At 32.1% G+C, this 14,665-nt stretch overlaps 1 protein-coding gene across 1 annotated transcript; it reads right to left on the minus strand.

Moving 5' to 3' along the window:
• Positions 1–90: 90 nt before the first annotated feature.
• XF1 (FAD/NAD(P)-binding oxidoreductase family protein) lies at positions 91–5,081 on the minus strand. Its single transcript, XM_022033114.2, has 8 exons — positions 4,643–5,081; positions 3,022–3,133; positions 2,690–2,864; positions 1,893–2,061; positions 1,541–1,759; positions 1,165–1,440; positions 796–1,074; positions 91–489 (listed from the first exon to the last, which is right to left on the minus strand). Exons 1-8 carry the CDS (start codon positions 4,880–4,882, stop codon positions 385–387), a joined length of 1,575 nt encoding a protein of 524 aa, XP_021888806.2. The 5' UTR covers positions 4,883–5,081; the 3' UTR covers positions 91–384.
• Between the last annotated feature and the right edge of the window lie 9,584 nt (positions 5,082–14,665).

The following is a 14,665-nucleotide window of genomic DNA, read 5'->3' on the forward strand; positions in this document are numbered from 1 at the left end:
TTGCGCAAATACCACAATTACTCTATTTCTACTTCGAGCCTGCCTTTGTTATGCCAGGCTAGTTTTGTTTTGTAAAGCTGTAGGAGAATCTTTTAGTTCAACTGGAGGTTCTTTCAACATTTCAAAGAATATATAAATATTCGTAAAGAAGACAAAAAGACAGAGAATAAGAAAAAGAAGACAACAGAACAGAACAGAGCTTATGAAGACGCTAAAGAAAATAACTGTTCCTATAAACATAAGAGACTGAGGATGATAATGCACAATTTCTTTTTTTTTTTTTTTTTAACCAGACCAGTGGCTTCCCCCTTGCAAAATTTTCCAGGTGAATTGTAGCTTGTCCTCGACGCATCACTCATTTTACACTTTGTCCTTTCGGGCTCTTCATTTTGCCGGGGGAGCTCTGTAATATGCGGGTACAGTTGCGGGAAAAAACATTTGCCTCACTCCTTCTGCTCTTATAATAGGAAAGATAATGCCTGATGCTCCCTGTAATTGACAAGATATATTCCCCTATTGGTTCATATGATATATACTTAATTAAGTATATTTAAAAAATTCCCTTTTTTAACTTAAATATAATTATAAAACAAGTATTTTAAAGGTTAGTATTCCTTTAATCCTAAACTAAAAACACTGGCATCGTTACTTCGATGCTAAAGCAATGTAACAATTACCTAACATTTTATGAGATTCTCAATTTTTTTAAAGTTACTTATTATCTTTAAGTTAATTATATTCCCGCATACCCTCTATGAGAGAAGGAAGGAGATAGGAGAGTGGGAGATTTTGTACCGAGATTAATCTGGCACCTATCCAAATGCGCTTAGGAGAAGGGAATGGCAGTAATAGACGACCAACTCCGTATATAGCAACAGCAAAGAAGTGGAGGACCAAGCTCAACGGCCGAGGGTTCAAACCCGAGAGTAAAGAGATTGGTCCAGTTGAGAAGACACCTCCAAGACTCAAATAATCAAAACAGGCCTGGCACATCTCTTTTCTTGCTTGATCAGGTGATGCACAAAACACTTTGTACAAGGCACCAGCCAAGGTATTGATGGTGGACGCCACTGGCTGCAAGTTAAAACACAAGAAGAAGCTGAGCCCATGGATGCGTATCAAATTTATGCTTCGAACTGCAACTAGCTTTATCATGTCACTTACCTTACGCAAAGTGTAAAAGGATTCAAGATACTTGCACAAAGTAGGTGCATCATTAAGGTCAGGAAGAGGCCGGAGAAGATTCCTTAGGACAACAATATCTGATAATGCAACAGTCATTCCTCCACCAGTTAGAGGGTGGCGCATGTTAAATGCATCTCCCATTAGCAGGGCTCCAGGAGTAGGATAAGGAGCAGCGGGCATGCTTCTGTTTGGCATTGTTCTAATATTTCCTTTATCAATTGCCGCCACAAAGGAACTGTATATCTCGGGTGGGATCTGGAGTGGAAAAATGTAACCATCAAACATAAAAAAAACACATGTAGCATGTGAATGACAGTTGATTAATTAAGTCTGAGAAGTTCTATAGAAGTGGTACCTGAGGAGCCACCACACTCTTTAAATAGTTTGCCATTTCACCATTGGCAATTGAAGGGACCTTCTGGCCAGGAACATCAACCAGGCAGCGAACCTCATTGCTACTTATAGGATAAAATAAAATGGGGGAAGGATCTGCTAATATAACATGCCCATGATTTGCAAATGGAAGCTCGCAGTTCTCCAGAACCAAACCAACAAAACAAGAAGGTACATCCACCTGTTTGATAAAATATACTTATCCAACTTGATAAATAAGTCAAACTACTTCAAAAAATTTATACCAAAAGGGAATAAATCTTGAGGATACATCATAACTTCTGATTAGCCAACAAGATCTAGGACTGCTTTACCTTAGGGTTGCAAAGGGAACGACGCAAGTTTGAAAAACAGCCATCACATACTATTGTAAGAGGTGCATATGCTGTCAGTTCTTGGCCAGTTCTAGTCTTGTATTGCACACCTTTAATTGTTCCCTTCTCTTCTAGAAGAGAGGTAACTGCTCCTTGCTCCAGTTGTAAACTATTGAGAGCAAACAAATTAAGCTAATAAGCACCAATTAGGAAGAGGAAACTACTTGCAAAGAAAACAATATTATTCTCATGAATCATTTCTAACCTAGATCAGATGCATTCTGCACAAAACACACCATCACAATGAAAGTCATTCCTAAAATTCAGATGCAGATCAAATCATTTGAACCAAATTACTAGTTCTGTTTCTCTTATAAGAGAATATTGAAACCTATGATAAATATGTGTCCGTGAAATGCTCTACTTTGGTTAAGAATTATTTCTTTAATCCAGAACCCTTTGATGAAGAATCCATCAACAGTAAAGAAGATCTGATATTACTTTGAGAGACAAGAGAATGATTTTGAGATCAAACCAAGCATTTAAAAAAAGTAATTTTGTGCCAACCAACAGATGTTAATTCAGCAATTATCCAAGTTCCCTATTATGTTAGAGACTTAAGTTTCTACTCTTGCCTAGTGGAAAATGAAAACATATATTACACTATTAAAAAAAGTACATTTTGTGCCAGATTGAGATAGTGTTCTTTAAAATATAACAAGCTATAATTAGATACAAGAAGCAAATTAAACTAACAGATAGATGACGGACATCCAGAAAGGGGAAAGAGATATTACTTGGGAAGGGAAGCAGCTTTCTCCCGCATCCTCTGAATGAAACGCCCATTGTGAAAACTCCTTCCAGATACATCAGAGTGAAACTTTTCCAACGGATAAGACAGACGAGTATTCTTCCCATCCTTGAAAAGAGCATAACCATACACCCGCTGTGCATCAATTTCTTCTACACAGTCTGCAGTCGTAAAACATGGATTCTTTATTTAATAGTTATATCCCGAAAATGAAGTCCTTAGCAAAGATATGATGAAATGCCAGGTAGATTGCCACCAACAAAACTTTTGCCATTCAAGACTTCTGCAAATAGTTAAGAAGATTAAAAACCAACCAACCTTCAAGGCCCAATTCAATTAACTTAAGGTAACCCCCAGGTTGTAGCAATTCTCCAACAATGCGATCAGGCTCTGTCAAGTCTCTCTCAATCACATGCACTCGCCGTCCATCCTGCACTGCAAAACATACAATCAGTATCCACTTGAAATAGTTGTCATAATGCATGTAGCTGGATAAATGGTAGCTAAACCAGACATAATTACGTCATAGAAGTGCCTAATAATTCATTGCAGCACAAATAGTTGATCATCAAGGGCAAGTATTTTATTGAACAAACAAAAGCCTTACAAGAAACAGGTTAACTTGTGCAGTAAGACAAGAATTCTTCGAACAGAAAAGCTACCTACCAAATTCCTTTTTCTTTTTTTTTGAATGGAGCTACCGATCTTCAAGTCTTTAACAGTACAAAGGGTAAGTATCTCAACGTTAGACTCATTGGGAGAACACAGAAGTCACTGGTTTCTGATGAGTAACGTAATGATCACATGTCATGTTTTCTACCCAATCCACACTTCTAGCTCCAGGTGCTAATATGTAGTGGAAAGTGACAAAGTAAAAAATTACAGTTTCTTCTAAGACGAGTTTTTTATGAATTCTAAGATGAAAAGTTTGAATTTACTAAGAGGACAGCAGAATGCACCTAGCTCAGTAATACATTTACTAACCCTTCTAATAATTGTTATTGACACAAACTCTAGAACTATGGCGAAAAACAAAAGCAAAAGATCATTTCTGCAGGTTTTAAGAAAATAAAATGGAACAATAGATACACAGAAAACTAAATAACTTGAGGAAAAATACAGAGTTTATTATTTTTCAAAAAAATAAGTAATCTTAAAGAAGGAATAGGAGAAGATGTCCTTAAGCTGGTAGGGACAGATATAATTTCCAGATCATTCCAAGCAAACACTTGCTATATTGCCAGCTACCAAAGAAAAAGGTGGACCACCAAAGATTCCTTACAGACAATTCCACAAACGTTTGTTACCAGCAGAGCCCTGTTTTCCCTGTGTGTTTATGAAGGAGACACCCACATCCTCCAAGGAGGAAATTGAAATAGCAGATGCAGCAATCTCACAGCTTAACAAATAAACATCACATGACTTTTAAGCCTACTTAGAAAACCAGAGTTGTTATCAGAACCATAGAAAACCAAACACCCGTTTTAAGATCCAAGCAACATATTTACGCTGATACAACTATATATTCATAAACATAAGCTTTAGATATTAAAAGAAAAAAACCTCAACATCATCAATAAAACTGAAATTGGTTTTCACAAAAGAACATTAAAAAGAAAAAAACAGCCAATAATAAGATCAACAGAGAAAACAATACAATCACTTGAGATTGCACTACGTGGCACAGGAACCCCAGGGAGAGCCTTTTGAATATATATATTTTCTGTTTCCGTTAACTTTTTCTTATTTAATTAATCGTAGAAAATCGTCATTAGAAAAAGAAAAAGAAAAAGAAAAAACAAAGTATCATGAAATTACTTCAACCTTTTAAGGCCTGCGTTTCTTCATAATTAACCAAAACGAATCTAACTATTCAATGTTCAACGATTCGCAATTACTTTCCGAGAGAAATGCAGGAATCAGATAGAGCAAAACTGACCTTGCCGAGAGTATAAGCGAGAGCAGAGCCGGCGACACCAGCACCAACGATGATAACATCGGCGTCTCCGCTATCAGATCCAAGTTCTCTGTTAACGGCGGGAACACTCTTCACAGACTCATACCTCTCCTCCACCACGGCATTCCGTTCCTTTCTCGTCCTATCCGCAACGAAGCCGTACAACACAGCAAGCCCGAGGACAGATGCTAAGATCCATCCCAACAAGTACTGATCCATCATAGCGAAGCAAAATGCGAGTCTGGAGAAAGGAATAGAGGGCAAAACGACGGCGTGTGAGCCTCTCTTCCTCCTGTCTCCGCCTAGTTTGAATCTCTGGCTTGTGTATTTTCCTGTTTTGCTAGCTGTTTGTTATATGAAGTTTTTTCCGAACCAGATACGGACCCCGAGAATTTTTTGGAGAGAGCTGCACGTTTTATATAGGCGGACCTCTATGCTTTACGATACACAAACTCACAGGTCACCAGCCAGATCACCTACATGAACCGGCTCAACGCTAACGTTGCGCCTCACGTGTTAATTTTTGTCGCTTTGCGCTTGAATTGACATTATTGCCCTTTCTCCTACTAGATGCGGTTTTCTTTTGTCTTTGATTTGTTCTTCGTAAAAAGTAGAAAACAAGTTTTGACATTTTGCATTCTGCATCGCCCGTGGTTTGGTTGTAATATAAATAAAATATATATATATATATATGAATTCACAGCTTATTTTTATTTGTAATTTAATTAAAAAAATGGTAAATTAGTAATTTAATTTTTAAATTAAAGCTATGTTATATTTGAGTACCAATTTCTTATTATAATTTACTCTTTAAATTTTTTGTAATTATATGGGTAAAAACTGTAATATTAAAATAAAATTATACCTTAGTTTTATTTAAGTTATATTTTATTCCATTAAAATAAATTATTTATATAGTGGGACTAAAATACCAAATATATATATATGTGTATATTTCTACACCTAATCTAAAATTCGAAACTAGTAGACCTGGCAACTTTCCACATAATAATTATGATCTTTCTGTCTCATCAAAAAAAAAAAAAAGGCAATTGGCCGATCAGTGAGTTCATACCTGATTTTTGCTTTAAAGCAAATATATTATATATTCTAAATATGTTAGAAAGTAAGTATGTGTGTTTATATATATATATATATATGAATATACATATATGCAAAACTGAGGCAAAATAAAAAAATCTGGTGTCCGGTTCAAAATACCCAAATTCAAAGAAACGCGAGTTAAATTTCCTAAATTTTATTTATTGAATTTGATTGTTAATTAATTATTATTTTTTATATAACTAAATTATTATTTTAATTTTTGTTCCTATTATAAGTAAATTGTAAAAATAATCAACCATCAATACATATATATATTGAGAAAAAAATATTTTCATGCTTGATAAAGTATTGTTGTTATAAAAAATTTAATAATTTAAATATATCATAATAATAATATTTAATAAAACTTAAAATATATTTTATTTACATTAATATATCATAAATATATATTAATAAACAAATGAATATATTCACTAACATTTCAATCAAAAACTTTGAAATCTGATTTGAGCTTTTCCGCAAAATTCATTTCAAATTAAATTTTGATATAACCTACATGAGTTTTGATCAAGTTGAATCCGAATTATTCATGAATGTGTTTTGTTCATTATCATCTACGTCATCTATAAATATAATTGCATAATTATAGGTAAATAAACTTTGATTTAGAGTTAAAGTTAAAATTATTTTATGTGAATTATTCTAATTGATTAATAAATAAATGTTTTAAATTTGAATTGAATTAATATTTCAATTCTATTTAATACGAATAAAAATCAAATATCTATATTATAAAAATTTGAATGAAAGCAACGTTATAATTTTAAATTAAGTATTTATAAAGTTTATCACCTAACAAGTAATAATATAATTGAATATATAAATAGAGTTGATTTTATCATATATTAAATATGTAAATTGTGATTGATTTTTAATATCTATATTATATTTGGATGTTGGCTCCTTTTTTCTCGTATAATTTATAGGAGGCTCTCTTTATGAGCCATAGAAAGTAACTAATTCACACTATATCAACTTAGTGTAGGATGTACATATACATTGATGTTGTAGTCATATATTTTATGAAATGATGTAGGTATATATATATATGTTGTAAATAAAGACTTTAATTATAGATTTTTTCAGAGGATAATGTAATTATAAATTAATATTTGATAACCCATGACGAATTATATATATATATATATATATATGCTCACACCAAAACATATAGGATCACTTCGCCCTAAACACATTATAATAACTTGTTAATTTATGTATTTTGCCGAACAAATGGGTAGAACGTCAATAACACATTTAACTTAAAAAGGCTTTTTTTTTTTTTTTAAAGGGAAAAAAGAGAAATGTTATATTATCAACATGTCAAAGTGTTTCTATCACTAATTAATTAAACCAATATTTTACTTTATTTATTTTATTTTTTGCAGATAAAATAATATAATTTGTAGGTAAGAAGATAAGAACTTAAATGGAAGTGTTTTTCTGCTGAATTTTTCAACACAAACACATAGTCAACCACGCATTAATATACAATCGTTCCTAACTTATAACAATAATTAATGATAAACCTCGCATAATGTCTTAATGTAAGTAAGGTGATTTTCCATGTTGCTAATTTTTTAAAATGTAGAATATATATATGTATATAAAATATATGTGCATGTATAAAATTACATGTGTAAGATTACAATAAAATAAAAATCCAAATTGTGTATGTATATATTGATCATAGAATTAATATTAGTATAATGGAAAATATTGTACGATGGTGATTAAATTAACACATATATTTTAATTTAAATTTCATTTGAAATGAGATTTAATTGTTTGGTGAATGTTTCACTCGAATTTACATTTAATAAAAAATAAAATTTAGAAATTAAAACTATATTTAATGGTAGAAGAAATTTATAATTTATTAAATTAGCATAAAATATTAACACAAGTAAGCAGAAAAAGAGGGAGAGATTATGTCATATATTAAGTCAAGTAGTAATGTTATTAATTAAAGTCAACGAGTCATTAAGGTAGAAACTTTGACCTCACCAACTCATGATACTCGGTGCATCTGTTGCATCTCCACTCCACATGTCGCACAGAATCCATTTCGGATTAGATTAATTATTATATAATAACAATTAATTCAGTTAATAAATTAATTATAATTATATTAAATTAATTAAACAACTAGACCATAGTCCGCTACAAGATACGCGTCTCTAATTGGTACTGAAACTGACTCCTTCTTAGACAATTGGACTTTATTAATTTAACTATATGCTGCGTAATTAAATGTATTTATATATTTAATTACTTATTTATTTTGTTTTATAAATCTCATTTTTTGTGAATCTTGTTCAATAAATTTACCTCATAGTAATTATTAATTAATTCAAAATCTATTATTAAAGTATATAAACCATACATAATTATTAAATATTTCATAAATATAGTTACTTCATTTTGATTTTTTATCAACTTCGAATTTAATATTAAATACTAGTAGAAAATCTTGATTGGCTTTTCCTAAGACAAAATTCAATATACAAAATATTTGGTTAAATAAATTAATAAAATATAGATGCATTGAAACTAATAATAATAATATTTTAATTATTACTAATAAGAAATTGTTTGCCTAACTTCTAACACATTAATTATCTCCATAAAAAGTAATACAATATTCGCCCACCTCCACATTTAATCGACACGCAATCTTTGAGAAGACTGATATTATATTTTTATCAATTAATATATTATTATGAATTTTAATATATAAAGAAAATTAATTCATGTTGTATATTAAATGTCTATGTTAGAAGGAATTTTTATTTTAAAAAATAATTAATACGTAAAAATTAATTATTTGCGTGGAGTGCCGCGTAGTGAAAAAATATAGGAGAGGCAATCAAATACGCGTGCAGATTTTATGGCTGAGCTCAGCTTTGAGAGCTTCTTAATTATACGGAAAGAGAAAATAATTTTGTTCAAATACTAATAATCAAAAATATTTTTAGTTAAAAATAAAATTAATTTTCCTATGTTAAAAAAAGCAATGAAAATACTCAAAAATAAAAAAAAAACTTAAATTGCCACATTTGTTGCCTTCGTGTAACCTTTGAAGTATGAACGGTTTAAATTATCAATCACAATAGACTAAACATTAAGTTCATAATAGTGAACTTTATACTTTTAATAAAATTTAAATTGGTAACTTTCATGTATGAATTTGTTAATCCAAATTTATTAATTATTATATATCGATTACTATTACTTTTAGTATTGAATTTTATATTGTTAATAAAATTTAAATTCATGATTTCTAAGTATAAACTCATTAAATTTTTTATGTCAGTTGATCGCCAATAATTCATAATATATGCCAATAAAATAACAAATTTTATACTTTCAATGAGATTCAAACTCGTAATATTCAAATATAATACAAAGATTTTAACTAGTAATCTCTATAAAATTGTTAGTAGGATAGTTTTTCTTCTATATATAAGATTTTTAATTTAAAATTATTTATTACTGGACATGCTGTGGTATATGTGATTCACAAGCAATACCAAATATAACTTACAACATAATAAAATAAAAGCGAGACATAAATTCTTATTAAAAAAAGGATAAAGAGATTTATTTATTAGGTAAATCATGTATAATTTATGATAGTTTAAAAATATCTTCAAATTAATTTTTTATATTTAATATGTTTAATTTAACTTTTATGTATTTAGAAATATATAATAAAGTTAATGACATAGTTTAGAGTCAAACAAAAGATGAATGAGCTATAATAAACATGAAGAGACATGAAAAAATATGATAATCTTTTAAATGAAGTGTTATAATGAAAAATAGTAACTATTAGATAAAATAACATAATGAAAAGTAACAACTTTTAGATGAAGTGACATATAAAAAGTGTTAACTTTTAGATGAAATGATATCATATAAAGTAATAACTTTTAGATAAAGTGGCATATAAAAAGTGTAACCTTTTACATGAATTAGTATGTGAAAAGATTTTTTTAGATAAAACGACATGTAAAAAATGATAACTTTTTAGGTAAAGTGACATAATGAAATGTAAAAACTTTTAAATAAAATAGTATGACGGAATGGTGACAACCTTTCTCTCATGGCTCCCTACTCCTATAAATAGGGGGATAGGAGAAGGGAGGAAGATACATTCCGAATAAAAGAAAAATAGTGATAAACATAGAGGTGAAAGAAGAAGAATGAGTACGAAATGTGTAATTTTTTAGAGTATTTTAAGATTTTAGATAAAAATCTTGATGAAACTCTCCTAAAGCAGAGGAAGAGGAAGATAAAAGGAAGAAGGTTCACGATCAAAAAGAGGTTATAAACCGTTAAAAATGTAAATTTTTTCTTAAATTTTGAAGTTTGTTTCTCTTTGATGTTTGTGATTACTTTTTTAGTATTGTGTTTGATATTTATGAGTCAAGAAAGTGACCAAAAATTACTCTAAAGCTCTGTCAGATTTTTGAGAAAAAATATCATAAATAAAGTCGAAACTTTACTGGAATGAAGATTATAACTGTTAAGGATCTAAGGTAAATAGATATTAAGGATTTATTAGTTTATGTAATTTCAGAGCATTTTACGTATTTTCAATATAAAAATGTGAAAGTGTTCGAATTGTCTTTTGTATTTGCTAAGTAAGTATTTGTTAAGGTTTTACTTCTATATAAATGTTATTTTGCTGTGTTTTTGAAATGTGCTTTTAATATGTGTACACAACTCATTATAGAAATAAGTTGTTCCAAAAACACCTACATTATGTTAAGCTTTAATATGGTCATACATAACCGTTCCGTGCTCGGGTGTATTAGCAAAGTGATAAGTGTGTACCCATACATAACCGTTCCGTGTTCGAGTGTATGGGGAAACAGTCTGATCTGTTTGCCCTAATTGTTTCATGTTCGGAGGGTAGTAGTGTTTTAAAGTACTCATGTATGTCGTTTCGTATTTGGGTACATGGAGAACCAATGATAAGTATCTGGACCTACGCATAATTTGTGGTATTTGTAAAGGCACAAAACTAGGGAAATGGAAATATTAAATTATATATACCATAAGCGTACAAAATTTAAAATTTAGGATTTATATTCCTTACACAGTAAATCAGGATACCCAATAAGGCTACGAGAATGTTCCTTTATAGAAGTTTAAAATAACGAAATAAATAATTAAAATAAAGCAAAATAAAATTCTATAGGGTTAACCTTTGTTGGTAAATCTGATAGGGTTCGAGAGGTAACTTTTATTCACAACTCTTCTGTTGTTCAGAATTTGGATCTTGGTCCTCCTGATCTGAAATAATTAAATAAGAGGAATGAGTTACACAAACCTAGTAAGAATATCACACTTAACACCAATATAGAAAACTAAATGTTGGTAAAAAAATTGCTAAACAACCAATGGAGCTCTTGTTTCCTTTTCAATAAATTCATTTAACTTAAAAAGTGTTATCTCATACTTATCCTTATGAGTTTTTAAAATCATCCTATGAAGATAATAACCAGAATAGCATTTTAATTACATATTCAAATCAGCAATAACAACAAACTTACCTGCTTACCAGTAACTCTGGGGGTCTATAGAGATATCTCCTTACGTGTGAACCCAATATCCAATTTTTTGATCAACTGGCCGATCTCATACCCGGTCCGATTATGAGCGCCAAACATATCACCATCTCAATACTCCATCAGGTATAAGGGTGAAATATATCTCCCAACCTTTTTTTGATATAGGACTTCTCAGCCCTATTCGACTGAGATAATGTCTATGGTAGAGTTTTTCTTATGTACCGGATCCGTACACTCTTCCCCAAGGTGTTAAATGTGATCAACCAATCACAAATCACATACCCACATCTCATTTTTTTACCAATCATCAGTAAGACATGCAAATAGACAACATATAAATAAAAAAAATACGACTAGGACATTTATTTCAATCAATAGGCAAATAAGAGAAACAATTAGGCAATCAATACCAAGAGGGCAATAAATCCAAAAATAAAAGTGTACGCAGCAAACCAACAAATATATCCTACCAGTGGATAAGTAGTATCGACAAAATAGGTAATTTGATACTGACCAATTACTGGCCCCACTGACGACCTGTAATTAATTTTAGAATTTTTTAATTTTCACAAAACACAATATTATTGATTATTAAACTTCAATTTACCATAATGGGGAGAAGGGTGAGAGATTCTTATCCGATATTGGTATTCAAAATACTGTAATTTTTACTGTACCTTCTAGCGATTCTTGAATTTTCTGAATTTTTCATGCAGAAATAAAAAATACATATCACGTATCTAAAAATACCCAAAAAAGGCCAAAATAAGTATTTTTGAACTTTTCGGCCAATTTAGGGTTCCGACACCGTGATGCCGCTATGCTCTGGTGCTGGCTCTACTATCCACGATGGTGATTACTCTCGACTTGACCGTTTTTTATCGATTTAGACTAATTTTGTATGAAAACCTGAGAAAAACAAAGTTAAGGGGCCTTTGTCGGCTGAAAAATGAGAAAACCAAGACCGTACCAGTGGAAGGGTCTTTGGGTACGGCTGTTCTGTTATTCCTCCTCTACAATCGAGGTGTTTCTTCGACTAACATGCACTAAAAAAAACAAAGATCACAATGGTCAGAGAATCGAGGGGAACGGGAAACAGGAAAGGGGCCATCGGGGAGGTTTTTAGGTTGTGGTTGCGGTGGCTTAGCCGAGCTCTGCTCGTATTTTCTGGCTCACCAACTACTCTTTTATCTCTGATATGGGTATGGGGACATTCAGAATTCAATTCCGAGTGGAAGGAAATTTTTTTAACTTTTTCGGCATCGACGGTGGCTTTGGTGCGGCCACAACAATGTCTATTCGGCGACTGATCTTCCCTCTAGCCGCCATCTTTCTTCTTCTCTGGTCAAGGTCGTCGACTAGGGTTTTGGGGCCGACTGAAGAGAGGTTTAAATACCTCTCTTCCCCTAATTCTGATCTTCTATTCGTGTCGACATGGAGCGAGGAGGACCGTTTGATTTGATGTCTGTTTAGGCCGATACATGTGCAAATCTGGACCGTCTATTGCGATATAAAAAAAAAGATATGGGTCGTTCGTGCGCCTGAGATGCGATTTGGACTGTTGGATCACCCAAGCATTCGGAACGCCTGCGTGCCTCCAGCGTGGAACAGGTGTCAGTGTGTCTGCCACCCAACGCGTTATGATTCGTCGTGCTGCTGACGTGGCCATCCCACGTAGCTGTATTTTTAAAAATTATATTTTTACTCTAGTTTTTCAGATTTCTTTTTAAATAAGTCATCTCCTATTTCTACTTTGGCCACAATTTTCAAAAATATTTTCAACTGCATCCAAAATTCAATTTTTAACAAAATTAAAATTAAATTATTTTTAATATATTTTCTCATTAATATTAAATTATCTCGTGTCCCTGCGGCGACTGATCTTCCCTCCAGCTGCCATCTTTATTCTTCTCTGGTCAAGGTCGTTGGCTAGGATTTTGGGGCCGACTGAAGAGAGGTTTAAATACCTCTTTTCCCTTGATTTTGATCTTCTATTCGCGTTGATATGGAGAGAGGAAGACCGTTCGATCCGATACCTGTTTAGGCCGATACATATACAAATATGGATCGTCCATTGTGATCAAATATAACCATTTGATTGTGTCTGAAAAAGAAACAGATATGGGTCGTTCGTGTGCCCGGGATGTGATTTGGACTGTTGGATCACCCAGGCACGTGGAATGCCTGCATTCCTCCTGCATGGAACAGGTGTTAGCGTGTCTGCCACGCAGCGCGTTATGATTCGTCGTGCTGCTGATGTGGCCATCCCACGTAGTCGTATTTTTAAAAATTATATTTTTACTCCAGTTTTTCAGATTTCTTTTCAAACAAGTCATCTCTTATTTCTACTTTGGCCCTAATTTTCAAAAATATTTTCAAGTGCATCCAAAATTCAGTTTTCAACAAAATTAAAATTAAATTATTTTTAATATATTTTCTCATTAATACTAAATTATCTTGTGCCAAATTTTCAGGTCTGGGTGTTACAACTCTCCCCCTTTTAAAAAAAATTTGGTTCCTCAAATTTGCTGCCCTCTCACTGGTCAAATAGTTGGAGGGTACTGAGCTCTAAAGTCCGATTCTAGCTCCTAAATGGCTTCGTCTTTCACGTGATTATGCCATAAGACATTGACGAAGGAAATTTTTCCATTGCGAAGCACTCTGTTCTTCTGGTCTAAAATATCTACCAGTATCTCCTCATAGTATAGATCCTCATAAGGTGAAAGTGGCTCATGAGACAAGATATGCGATGGATCTGGGTTGTATTTGCGTAGCATAGACACATGGAAGACATTATAGATTCTGAATAGCTCTGGATCTAGTACTAATATGTAGGCAGACGTACCAACCCTATCTAAAATCTCAAACGGTCCAATGAATTAAAGATTTAACTTTTTTCTATTTCCAAACCTGCTGATACCTTTAAAGAGGGTGACCTTAAAAAATACTCGATTGCCCTTCTCGAATTCTAATTCTCTCCTTCGAGTGTTCGCATAACTCTTCTGCCTACTTTGAGCTATTTGGATGTTCTTCTTGATTTTATATATCTTAGCTGTGATCTCCTCTACAAGGTCTTACCCAAATAATTTTCTATCATCCACTTCTTCTCAACAGATCGACAATCTACAGGATTAGCTATACAATGCCTCATATGGGGCCATGTCGATACTCGTTTGGTAGCTGTTATTATAGGTGAACTCTATCAAAGGTAGGTGATCGTCTCAATGTCCTCTAAATTTGAGAACACAAGCTCTGAGCATATTCTCTAGTGTATAAATGGTTCATTCTGACTATTCAT

The sequence above is a fragment of the Carica papaya genome, chromosome 1 (genome assembly GCF_054855325.1).
Source record: "Carica papaya isolate Zhongbai chromosome 1, ASM5485532v1, whole genome shotgun sequence".
NCBI lineage: Eukaryota > Viridiplantae > Streptophyta > Magnoliopsida > Brassicales > Caricaceae > Carica > Carica papaya.

Excerpts from the sequence above, each read along its gene's own strand:
- XF1 (XM_022033114.2), bottom strand. The coding sequence starts at position 4,882 with ATGATGGATCAGTACTTGTTGGGATGGATCTTAGCATCTGTCCTCGGG. Across the intron at positions 2,062-2,689 it reads AAAGCTGCTTCCCTTCCCAA|TTTACAACTGGAGCAAGGAG; the intron begins GTAATATCTCTT and ends TGCTCTCAATAG. Across the intron at positions 1,760-1,892 it reads GTTCCCTTTGCAACCCTAAG|GTGGATGTACCTTCTTGTTT; the intron begins GTAAAGCAGTCC and ends TTTATCAAACAG.